Source organism: Bubalus kerabau, chromosome 5, assembly GCF_029407905.1.
Source record: "Bubalus kerabau isolate K-KA32 ecotype Philippines breed swamp buffalo chromosome 5, PCC_UOA_SB_1v2, whole genome shotgun sequence".
Classification (NCBI taxonomy): domain Eukaryota; kingdom Metazoa; phylum Chordata; class Mammalia; order Artiodactyla; family Bovidae; genus Bubalus; species Bubalus kerabau.
Genome location: NC_073628.1, coordinates 106,392,154 through 106,404,648, shown reverse-complemented (window position 1 = coordinate 106,404,648; position 12,495 = coordinate 106,392,154). Strand labels below are relative to the sequence as shown.

General features: G+C 39.0%; 1 protein-coding gene across 3 annotated transcripts in view; it reads left to right on the top strand.

The window, feature by feature from the left end:
• The window catches only part of SPEN (spen family transcriptional repressor), a 93,595-nt gene that overhangs the window by 29,006 nt on the left and 52,094 nt on the right, over nucleotides 1-12,495 (top strand). For 2 of the 3 annotated variants that reach the window (XM_055582588.1, XM_055582587.1), the window contains exon 3: nucleotides 1,084-1,560. The exons of the other annotated variant lie outside the window; for it this stretch is intronic. In XM_055582588.1, the coding sequence (XP_055438563.1) occupies nucleotides 1,084-1,560 (477 nt within the window). The remainder of the gene's footprint in view (nucleotides 1-1,083; nucleotides 1,561-12,495) is intronic. 3 annotated transcript variants of the gene reach the window in all.

The window sequence follows — 12,495 nt, the reverse complement described above, 5'->3', positions numbered from 1 at the left end:
AGAACTGAAGATTTCTTTGTAGGATTGGAATTGGTTTTTAATATTAACATACAATTGCATGTGTATAATTGTACATGCAACAGTTTTTGTACTCATAGATTGACAAGTGTTCATGCCCTACAGAAAAAAACTTTTATAGTTAAACCATTGCTAAAAACTGAATTTTATAGTTTGCAAAGTTGCCTTATTTCATCAGAGGCAATTTGAGTATAACTAAAACCCTAAGCAAATATATTTCTTTTAACCATTAAGTAATACATTAACAGACTGAATTATGGACTAGGCATTTAAAAATTATTTGTAATTTGATAGCACAAGAAGATAAAATAACCATTATTCTTTAATTAGTTAAATTTATCATAGAATAGCATGTGGCAGCCCAATATTTTGATATCCTAAGTGGTTTTTGGTTTGATTTTCTTTTTTAAGATCCTGTTTTTATTATTAAGTGTGATTGTTTGGGCACAGCAATTTACATAATTTACTAATGTTATAATTACCCAAGAAATTGAAAGTTAATATGAAAAAGTTATACTTAACATTTTTTTCTATACTTCTTTAAAAATGCCCTCCTATTGCTGGGACATGGGCATGCATTGCAATGAGGCTTTCATGTCTGTGTGAAAAACAAATCATGGAAATTTTGCCTGAAATACATTTGCAAAGTAAATACAGTTTGGCATATATTTTAATCCAATGAAAGGATAGAAAGTTTCATTTTCATATTAAAATAAAAGTCTCTTCTTGTTCCATTAAATTTAAAATAAAAAAGGAAATGGCATATGTCTATTTCTGTATATAAGCCAGAAAATCCCTAATAAAAAGAGCAGCTGACTTACAGAACACTAGTCATGAAAGCCCAATATACAGTTACAACAGTTATTGCTTAGCTGTGGAAATAAGTTTTGTAGTCAAGTAAAATGTTAAGCTTGTTAATGTTTGCTTACTAAAGTAGGTTACTGCTGTTTAGAAAATGACCAGTTGCACAAAGAAAATGCTGAAGTGAATGTTTGCATGACTTGCTTTTAGATTTGCTTTCCCGTTTCTGATTGATTAAATATTTTTCCCCCCTCCTAAATGCAGGGCTTCAGATAACAGGGAGCGTGCTTATGAACATAGTGCCTATGGACACCATGAACGGGGGACGGGAGGATTTGATCGGACAAGACATTACGATCAGGATTACTATAGAGATCCTCGAGAGCGGACTTTACAACATGGGCTCTATTATACTTCTCGGAGTCGAAGTCCAAACCGTTTTGATGCTCATGACCCCCGATACGAACCTAGGGCTCGGGAGCAGTTTACACTGCCCAGTGTGGTACACAGGGATACCTACAGGGATGACATTACCCGGGAGGTACGAGGCAGAAGGCCCGAGCGGAATTACCAGCACAGCAGGAGTCGGTCACCACACTCATCCCAGTCTAGAAATCAGTCTCCTCAGAGGCTGGCTAGTCAAGCGTCTAGACCCACAAGGTCCCCTAGCGGCAGCGGCTCTAGAAGTAGATCCTCCAGTAGTGATTCAATCAGCAGCAGCAGTAGTACCAGCAGTGACAGGTAGGTTAACAGTCTTTTGTTATCAGAGACAAGGTCTTGAATAAATTGTTACAAATGGGCTACCATCAGTGGTACTGATTTTTAGTACAGTAATGTTTTGGGAAGTAATCTTGGATCATGTATATAATGAATGAAGAAACTTTGATTAGCCCTGTAGTACTCGAATCTGAATGATGATTTGCAAATACTGTTTCATCCTTCAGATGCTGAATGTTAAAATTGCCAAAAAGGAAGAAAAGCAATAACTTCAGTTGTATGAAACAAATCTTGTGCCATACAATGAACTTTCAAAGTTCTTTAATTTCTTAGTGTATACTATTTCTATTATTTGGTTGAAAATTTGTAAAAGCTGTCAGGGTAAAGATGTCTTGGTGAAATATATTGTTGATATGTTTATTATCAATGTATAAATTGACGTGTACATTTTAACTAATTTTAACATCAAGATGGTAATCAATTTATAAACTCAAGTAGGAAAGCTTTCTTTAAAATTCAGTTTGTGTCTTTGCTGTTCACTAAGGGTGAGTAGGCTAATTTTGTTAGTTGGGATTTTTTTCTTTTTTTTTTTTTTTACAAAAGAGTTGTTGTCTTTCAAAGATGAAAATGATAAATTGAAAATAATCTTAACAAGAAACATCTTATAAGCTAGGTTATGGGTTTTGAAGTAATAGGTCAAGGTTAAAAAAAAAGATCAAGGTAGACAGTATACTACGTTTATAATCTTGGACAAGTTACTAAAGCTCTCTAGGCCTCAGCTTTCTCGTCTTTCATAAGAACCATGTTTCCTAAAGTCATTTGGAAGGTTAGAATGAAAAAATCCTTAAAGGGCTTAGCTTGATACCTATATATGTTAAATACCTCCTTCAGTAACTCCTAGCTGTTGTTACTGCTACTACTTGAGATGTTGGTAGTCTTCAGTATTTTCTGTTTCTCTTTACTGTTATTCAACATGTTAATCTCAGACATTCTAGTTTTAAATTTAAATTTGTATTTAAATGTATTTTAAATTTGCAAGAGACAAATTCTTTGACCTAATTAAAATGCCCAGATTATTTTTCCTTTAGTATTGCCTGCTTAGAATTAACTTAAGAAAAGTAAATGATCATGTAATTGATAAAAGCCTCCTTTTATGCCTGCTGAGTTTTCTGATTCAAAACAATAAATGGAAGCATTTATTTATACATCTATCTATCTAGATGTAATTCAAATATTCTGGAAGATGTAGCATATTATAGTGAAGCAGGCAGTTTAAGTCGGAACAGTTAGGTTCTGGCTCCAGCTTTGCAGCTGAGACATGGTTGAGACCCTTAACTTCTTTTGATATCATTTGATGTATTGTTGAGTTAAAGGATTGACAATATTCATTTGAATTCTATAAATTGATTATAAAATCTTGTCATGATTCACTTTCTTCTGCATAGAGTTGGCCTAAGATACTCAAGTTTTAGTCATTTTCCCCAAACCTACCTCAGTAAAGGGATGGTACTGCACTCCACTGAATCAAAACTTTTTGAAAAGTCAACCAATTGAAGAAGTGTGGAAGTTAGAGATGAAATGCATGGCTTTCAGAAGGGTGGCATTGTACTTTGGTGGGAGTTTGTGGTTTGGGATTTGGCTCTTGGAGTTGTGGGCTCAAAAACTTGAACCCAGAGGTGATCTGATGAATTTTGATGGGGCTAATTGCTGTTTACATAATCAAAAGGAACAGTTGTATGCTTCTGAATATTTACATTCAGAAAGATAACTGCCACAAAGGCAGGATGAGCTTGGGAAATCTACGTGGAGACTAAATTATAACCGTAGAGGATATTTTCTCCTGTGTCAACTGCCTGAATCATACTTAGAGCTGAAGATTTTTATGATTTAGAGCTATGAAGGATATGTAGAACTTCAGAAAGGAGATACGAATTTTGGGCTAGACAGGGAACATTGTGAGCAGAAGAAACAACTTGAAGAGATACAAGTAGGTGGAAGAATGTTTTGAGAACAGCAAATAATTTAGTATGACTTAACCATGCTAATGTTTTTGGGTTTTATTTTTTATGCAGAGATGAGCCATTGAAGGATTTTGAGAAGGGAAATAGCTTATTGAGATCTGTGCTTTAGAAAGGCATCTGCTTTAGAATAGGAAAGAGAGATTGCAGTTAGACAATTTCAGTATTGCATAGAAGGAAAACTTGGACATTGAGAGTGCCTAACTTGGGAAAAGTGGACATTGTAATAACATTCAGATGATATCGATTTATGAAAAAGAGAATCAACTTTTTTGAAGACATGGAGAGCCTTTTGGTGCCGTTCTGTAAGAACAGGGCCAGGTAGGTCTTCCTTTGTGCACACTGCAGAGCCAGATAAGTGTATTGCCTTTCTCTGAGTACACATTCAAATCGTTGAAATACTTAGCTACAATTCTTAGTAAAGAGGAAGGTGAAACCAAAATTGATGTAATAGTTAAAAGAGTGGTCATTATATTGTTACTGAATCAAGTACAGAGAAATAAAATATTTGGGTGTTCAGAGCACATCCATTGTCTTGGGGTTCATCCCCCCTTTTATCAGATATCCTCCTTTCCTCTATAATTATATTGATTACAAAACATGTTATTTTTTTAAAAGATTTATTTTTTGGCTGTGGTGGGTCTTTGTTGCTGCACATAGGCTTTGTTGCTGCAGCGAGTTGGGGCTACTCTTTGTTGGGGTGCACAGACTTCTCGTTGCAGGGACTTCTCTTGTTGTGGAGCACAGGCTCTAGGCATGCCGGCTTCAGTAGTTGCAGTGCATGGGCTCAGTAACTACGGCTTACAGGCTTCAGAGTACTGGTTCAGTAGTCGTGATGCAGGGGCTTAGTTGCTCCGAGTAATGTAGGATCTTCCCAGACCAGGGATTGAACCTGTGTTCCTTGCATTGTAAGGTAGATTCTTAACCACTGGACCATCAGGGAAAGTGAAAGTGAAAGTCACTCAGTTGTGTCTGACTCTTTGTGACCCTATGGATTATACAGTCCATGGAATTCCCCAGGCCAGAATACTGGAGTGGGTAGCCTTTCCCTTCTCCAGGGGATCTTCCCAACCCAGGCATTGAACCCAGGTCACCCCCATTGCAGGCAGATTCTTTGCCAGCTGAGCTACGAGGGAATCCCCTCAAAATGTAATATTTTGAGTTGTTATTGTCAATTCACAATGTTCAATGCCCTTTTGGAAGAAATAAGTTCTTTTTTGTAATCCTTAAAACTTGATTGTGAAATGGTGACATTCCAAGTCCTTTAAAAATGTTTTAAATCAACAGGTTATCAGTTCAGTTCAGTTCAGTCGCTCAGCCGTGTCTGACTCTTTGCAACCCCATGAATCACAGCACGCCAGGCCTCCCTGTCCAACACCAACACCTGGAGTTCACTCAGACTCACGGCCATCGAGATGGTGATGCCATCCAGCCATCTCATCCTCTGTCGTCCCCTTTTCCTCCTGCCCCCAATCCCTCCCAGCATCAGAGTCTTTTCCAATGAGTCAACTCTTCACATGAGATGGCCACAGTACTGGAGTGTCAGCTTCAGCATCATTCCTTCCAAAGAAATCCCAGGGCTGATCTCCTTCAGAATGGACTGGTTGGATCTCCTTGCAGTCCAAGGGACTCTCAAGAGTCTTCTCCAACACCACAGTTCAAAAGCATCAAGTCTTCGGCGATCACCTTTCTTCACAGTCCAACTCTCACATCCATACATGACCGCGGGAAAAACCATAGCCTTGACTAGATGGACCTTTGTTGGCAAAGCAATGTCTCTGCTTTTGAATATGCCATCTAGGTTGGTCATAACTTTTCTTCCAAGGAGTAAGCGTCTTTTAATTTCATGGCTGCAGTCACCATCTGCAGTGATTTTGGAGCCCAAAAAAATAAAGTCTGACACTGTTTCCACTGTTTCTCCATCTATTTCCCATGAAGTGGTGGGACTGGATGCCATGATCTTCGTTTTCTGAATGTTGAGCTGTAAGCCAACTTTTTCACTCTCCTCTTTCACTTTCATCAAGAGGTTTTTTAGTTCCTCTTCACTTTCTGCCATAAGGGTGGTGTCATCTGCATATCTGAGGTTATTGCTATTTCTCCCAGCAATCTTGATTCCAGCTTGTGCTTTTTCCAGCCCAGTGTTTCTCATGATGTACTCTGCATATAAGTTAAATAAACAGGGTGACAGTATACAGCCTTGAGGTACTCCTTTACCTATTTGGAACCAATCTGTTGTTCCATGTCCAGTTCTAACTGTTGCTTCCTGACCTGCATACAAATTTCTCAAGAGGCAGATCAGGTGGTCTGGTATTCCCATCTCTTTCAGAATTTTCCACAGTTTATTGTGATCCACATAGTCAAAGGCTTTGGCATAGTCAATAAGGCAGAAATAGATGTTTTTCTGGAACTCTCTTGCTTTTTCCATGATCCAGCGGATGTTGGCAATTTGATCTCTGGTTCCTCTGCCTTTTCTAAAACCAGCTTGAACATCAGGAAGTTCACGGTTCACGTATTGCTGAAGCCTGGCTTGGAGAATTTTGAGCATTACTTTAGTAGCATGTGAGATGAGTGCAATTGTGCGGTGGTTTGAGCATTCTTTAGCCTTGCCTTTCTTTGGGATTGGAATGGAAACTGACCTTTTCCAGCCCTGTGGCCACTGCTGAGTTTTCCACATTTGCTGGCATATTGAAGTGCAACACTCACAGCATCATCTTTCAGGATTTGGAATAGCTCAACTGGAATTCCATCACCTCCAGTAGCTTTGTTCGTAGTGATGCTTTCTAAGGCCCACTTGACTTCACATTCCAGGATGTCTGGCTCTAGGTGAGTGACCATATCATTGTGATTATCTTGGTCGTGAAGCTCTTTTTTGTACAGTTCTTCTGTGTATTCTTGCCACCTCTTCTTAATATCTTCTACTTCTGTTAGGTCCATACCATTTCTGTCCTTTATCGAGCCCATCTTTGCATGAAATGTTCCGTTGGTATCTCTAATTTTCTTGAAGAGATCTCTAGTCTTTCCCATTCTGTTAAAATATAGCTTGGTTTTATCTATAAAAGAGGTTTCTATTCTATCTGTATGACTGACTGGAAAATTAATCATCCTCTGTGCCCCTTAATTGTTACAGCTTTGGTGAACAGATCCCTAGCAGTGCATTTCAAATGAGCAAACATGGGCTTGATGACAGTCTCACTGTGAAGTCCTTGTAAATGATACACAAACTGTTTCTGCCAAGATATTCACAGTATTTATTTAGCTGCTGACAAGATGAGGGGCAGGTCGCTTAATGTTACAAACTTGCTGTGTGCAGAGACCTGTGCTGCTGCTGCTGCTAAGTCGCTTCAGTCGTGTCCAACTCTGTGCGATCCCATAGACGGCAGCCCACCAGGCTCTCCCATCCCTGGGATTCTCCAGGCAAGAGTACTGGAGTGGGTTGCCATTGCCCTCTCTGAGACCTGTGCTACTGGGTGTCTATTTCTTTCTCTGTCTTGGTTATTTAGGGAGGCCCTTTTCTTTTCACAATAAATTTTAAATACATAAGTTAAAAACTTTGGGGGTCAGCCTTTTTCTTTTTTGTTCCTCCTTTTGGTTTGTCCAAGGAATATGTCAAGTAACCTACAGACTTTTATTCTTTCTAATCACAGAAACAGGAATTTAGATGGAAACCCTTAAAACAAATGTAATAATAAGCACAGATAACTGCATATAAATAACTGTCGTTGGTTGTTGTTCAGTCACTCAGTCGTGTCTGACTCTGCAGCCCCATGGACTCCAGCACACCAGGGTTCCCTGTCTTTCACCATCTCCTGGAGCTTGCTCAGACTCATGTCCATTGAATCGGTGATGCCATCCAGCCATCTCGTCTTCTGTCATCCCCTTCTTCTCCTGCCTTCAATCTTTCCCAGCATCAGGGTCTTTTCCAGCGAGTCTACTCTTCACATCAGATGGCCAGAGCTTCAGCGTCAGTCCTTCCAATGAATTCAGGGTTGATTTCCTTTAGGATTGACTGGTTTGATCTCCTTGCTGTCCAAGGGACTGTCAAGAGTCTTCTCCAACACCACAGTTCAAAAGCATCAATTCTTCAGTGCTTAGCCTTCTTTATAGTCTAAGTCTCACAGCCATACGTGACTACTGGAAAGACCTAGTGGGTGATCTCTCACTGTCTCTTGTCTCTGTGGCTTTCAGTAAGCCATGTCATCTTAAATTGTGTTTAGTTTACCAGTTTGAAGAAATCAGAATTTTAGAGCAAGCTTCCTTCTTAAGTAGGTTTTAAGAATTGGAATAGGTTGATTTAAAAACTGTATATAGGCAATTCCCTGGCAGTCTAGTGGTTAGGACTCCATGCTTTCACTGTTGAGGGCCTGGGTTTATATGTTGAAATATATAAAGACGAAGCTTGGAGATAGGAAGGGGAAGAAAAAGACACACATACAATATCATTTCCAGGTCAAAAAACTAACCTGTTAAGTCCTTGTGGTGTTTGTTTAAAGAATAATTTACTTTTTATTGAAAGGGAAATGAAAAATAATTTTAAAAATTTTATTTATTTCATTTTGGCAGTGCTGGGTCTTTATTGCTGTGCATTGCCTTTCTCTAGTTGTGGCGAGCAGGGATTACTCTCCAGTTGCACTACGAGGGCTTATTGCGATGGCTTCTCTTGTTGCAGAGCACAGCCTCTAGGGTGTATGGGCTCAGTAGTTGTGGCACATGGGCTTACTTGCCCTATGACATGTGGAATCTTCTCACACCAGGGATAGAACCCTTGTCCCCTGCATTGGCAGGCAGAGTCTCAACCACTGAACCACCAGGGAAGTCTATAAAGTATTTCTTATTGCTGGTATTATTTGTAGAACTTGTACGTGTATTTCTTTTATATGTTTTGAATAAAATATATCAAAAATTGTCTACAGTTTTATTAATTTTTTCTGTTAGCTTAAGAATATTTTACCTGAATTATAGTTACATAGTAATTATTTAGAATATTGAACAAATTCTGAATTTTTACAACAGATAAAGGTAAAATGAACGTGACCCTTTTAACTAAAAAAGTGTTAGCATGGCAGTCCCTAAACTGACAAGCTTTTGAAAAATCTCACACACACACACACACACACACACACATACATAATGTGTGTGATCAATTCTGCTAATAATTTTGTGAATGATGTAGATGTTTTAGATTACAGTTTCTTAGAGGGGGAATTTTATTCACATATCCTTTTGTCTGCAATTTCATAAGGAAGTTTTGTAGTTCGTTTAGTTTATGAGAGAATTTCAAGCTCATGAAGGAAAATTTTCAGTATTGTCCGTCTGAAGCTTTGTGGAAAAGTATGGATGAGGCTGAAGAGGTGCTAGACGTGGTGGCAGTGCATGTATCAAGCGGACAGTGGCAGTGTACTTTTCGCTTCTCTTAAAGTATGCTCATTTATAATGTTGATTGGGGGAAGGAATTCTCATGTTATTACTATTACCTGGCTATGTAATTTGCTATGATATATATTATATACTGGAAACTGTCAGACATGGCACCAGTTTTAACAGATACATACATGAAGTAAGAGTCAGTTTCTTAAAGTTGTTAAAGGGATTAATAATTAGTGGGGTTTTTTTGGTGATAGTTGCAATGCTTAATCATAAAAACACATTTGTCTGAAATTTTATCATCAAAGGTGATCTTATCTATAATTTGGGCTTCCCTGGTGGTTCAAATAATGAATAATAATTTCTGAATTCAGTTGGAGATAAAGTTTGTTTTTTTGCACTGTTTGACATGAATCACTTAAATTGAAATGGGATTTTTTTTGGTTATTATTCTTTGAGTGTGTAAAGAGAAGATACTTGTGCTCTGAAACCACTGAAACATAAACTGTCTACAGTGTAAAAATCAATGATTAGATATCTATTGATTTGGGGGATAAAACCAAGTGAAATGTATGTTTTAGATGTATTCAGAGGACTTTCAAGGAGGAACAGTAAAGGTTTAGTCAAAAAGCCTTTAGAAGAAGCCAAAGTCAAGGATAATAAATATTCTTAGGATTTTTTTCTTTGTCTTTTTCCCCTTATTTTTATTTAGCATGAAACTATTTCCACTCTTATTTTAAGCTTGAGTAAAACATTGCATTTTAAATATCTGACTTATTTCTGCATTTCACAGACATTCTTGGCCTGTTTTATTGTTTTTGTCCTTCTGCCTCATTTTTACTTTTTTAAGATAGTTGAAATTGTCTGAATTTTCAAAAGAATGTCTTTCCAAAAATCAGTATTATGAATAAAATGTATTTGTTACAGTGGACTATTCCAGCTGCTAAATGAAGTTTTTATTTTGAAATTTGCAACTCTTATTTGTGATGGATGGCTTTTTTGACTATGGTTTTGACTTTTTTAATGATTATTCTTTCCCTGAAATATTGGTATCTTAAGTTTTTAAAAAAAAAATTAATTTTGGTGTGTGTGTGTGCTTGCGCTCACACGTGCTCTTCTTCCTTGCTTTGCACAGGCTTTCTCTAGTTGGGGCAGTGGGGACCACTCATGATCATTGTGTGCCTGCTACCCTTGTGGAGTACAGGCCCAAGGCACCGGCTTCAGTAGTCCTGGCGCAAGGGCTTTAGTTGCTCCCAGGCATGTGGAATCCTCCCCCAGACCAGGAATCAAACCCCATCCCCTGAGTTGGCAGGTGGATTATGAAATCCACCGCACCTCCAGGGAAGTCCTCTAAGTTTGCATTAAAAAATTCACCTTTTTGGAAGGAGAAGGAGAACTAACATGCTTGCTGTTGTTTATTTGCAGTCCTGGAGAAAACTGATCTAAAATCCACATTGTTTTGCTTCATTTTGAGTGGGGCTGCTTTAAGTACTGTTAATTTCCAAAGGAATAAACATTTGCTCATTCCCTCCTTAACGCAGTTTTGGAATGGTTAGCACGTGTGGGGTGGTTTAGCGGTGTGTGCTTGAAGAGCTGCTGTTCTTCGGTCGCTCAGTTGTGTCCTACTCTTTGCGACCGCATGGACTGCAGCATGCCAGGCTTCCTTCACCATCTCTCGGAGCTTGCTCAAACTCATCTCCATCGAGTCGGTGATGCCATCCAACCATCTCATCCTCTGTCGTCCCCTTCTCCTCCTGCCTTCAGTTTTTCCCAGCAGATGAGTGCTGCTGCTAAGTCACTTCAGTTGTGTCCGACTCTGGGCGACCCCATAGACGGCAGCCCACCAGGCTGCCCTGTTCCTGGGATTCTCCAGGCAAGAACACTGGAGTGGATTGCCATTTCCTTCTCCAATCCAGTATCCCCATCTAATTAATTAATTAATTTTGTTGGTAGTGTTTTTTGCATTCCCATCAATGGCAGGCATACTGAAGAGCCGGTATTTTGGAAACATTCCTTTCCAGTTTATCGGGCAGTAAACGACACACTTCTGTCTTTTGGGATCACCTTAGCCAGCTAGGCCTTTTTTGTATGCTGAATATGGAAGATGGAAGTGTTTGCTAATTGCTTTGGTGGGCTTAACTTCCATTATGGAAATTTATAAATAGGTCTAGTTCCTTTTTTTAATTAAGTACAGCATTTCAGTAAGGCTTTTGAGAGGTGTAGGTAGGTGTTGCCAGCGTTGGCGTTCCGCGCAGAATAGGCAGTCGGTGTTGGAAACCAGTGCTAAGCTGACCCATTTTGACTGTATTAGGAGCCTTGCTTTCATTAGGAGCCTCTGCTACTAGTGAAAAGAGAACGAGCGAGGTAGACATAGAGCTGAGCGTAAATGAGAGTTCATTGTGTGCCCTGGGCAGCCAGTGCCTCTGAATATTATGGGGAGAGCTAGGAACTGCTTGTTTGTGACTCAAACCAGCCTAAACTGGAATCATCCAGTTTGAGTTGGCGGCTTGCCACCTCCCAGAGGCTTCCTTATTTTGCCCGTTTTTGCCCGGCCCTCAGCACAGGGGGCGGGGCCTACGCGTGGGGGCTGGCCCGATTTGGGGAGGAGCTCCTGGGAAGTGGCTGCAGGTCAATCCAGGTGTGTTCCCAAGGAGGCAGCCTTTCAAAAAATTCAGGAGGCCAAGAATAGAAGCTGATGTGAACACCACTCTTCAGTGCATCTTTCCATTATTACTCTCTTGTTTTAACTGTAACTTTCTCTCTTCTGCCCCTCAGAAACTAAGGCTGGAAAAATAGCTTCTGCTGTACCGCTGCTTGGGTATATCACAGCATGTTCTGTATTTGGTGATACGGAATTTGTTACCCCCCAATTAATTAATTATCGGAGTTCCCCAGGAACTTGCTTTTAGTTGTTAGTCTGTTTGCAGTGAAGAACTCTCTGCCGTGCTCCTTTTCATTCTCTTCACCGAGGTGCTGGGATTTATTTTGGCTTGTTAGGTGGAAGGAATGAAAAATAGGTTAGGGGGATAAACTTGTGACTTGGTATCTTGTGAGTTTTAATTTAACTTTGATGTAAATTTCTAAATGTTGCTTTAAAAATTAACAAAAAGTAATTTCAAGCCCTAAACAAACTTTAAACTTAAAAATACTGTGCCAGATTGTATTTGATTTAGAAGCAGAGTCAAAACAAAAATGCTTAAATTGTAGATTTTTAGTGTCATGACTGCTTTGTGCATAGCATCTTTCACAACTTTCCTCTTTGACAAATAAGGGAGTTAAATATGGCCTAATTCCTGGTCAGAAAACACTGAGAAGTCACAAAATATTAAAGCCACAAATAAAGGAGTGCATTTATTTTTGTCTTTAGAAGTGCCAGAGCTATATAGAAAATGTAAGTGCCTATAAATTTGTTTATGTTTTAAACTTTTGGAATGAGATTGAAACCTGTGTTGTTGTTGTTTTTTTACTTACGGTAGAAGTTTAGAGTGGTTTTGGAGACCTTGTTATTCTCTTTTATCTTTTGTGAGTTGTTTTCACTTGAAGGCTTTCTATGGTCTTTCTCAGAAGCCATGGTATAATC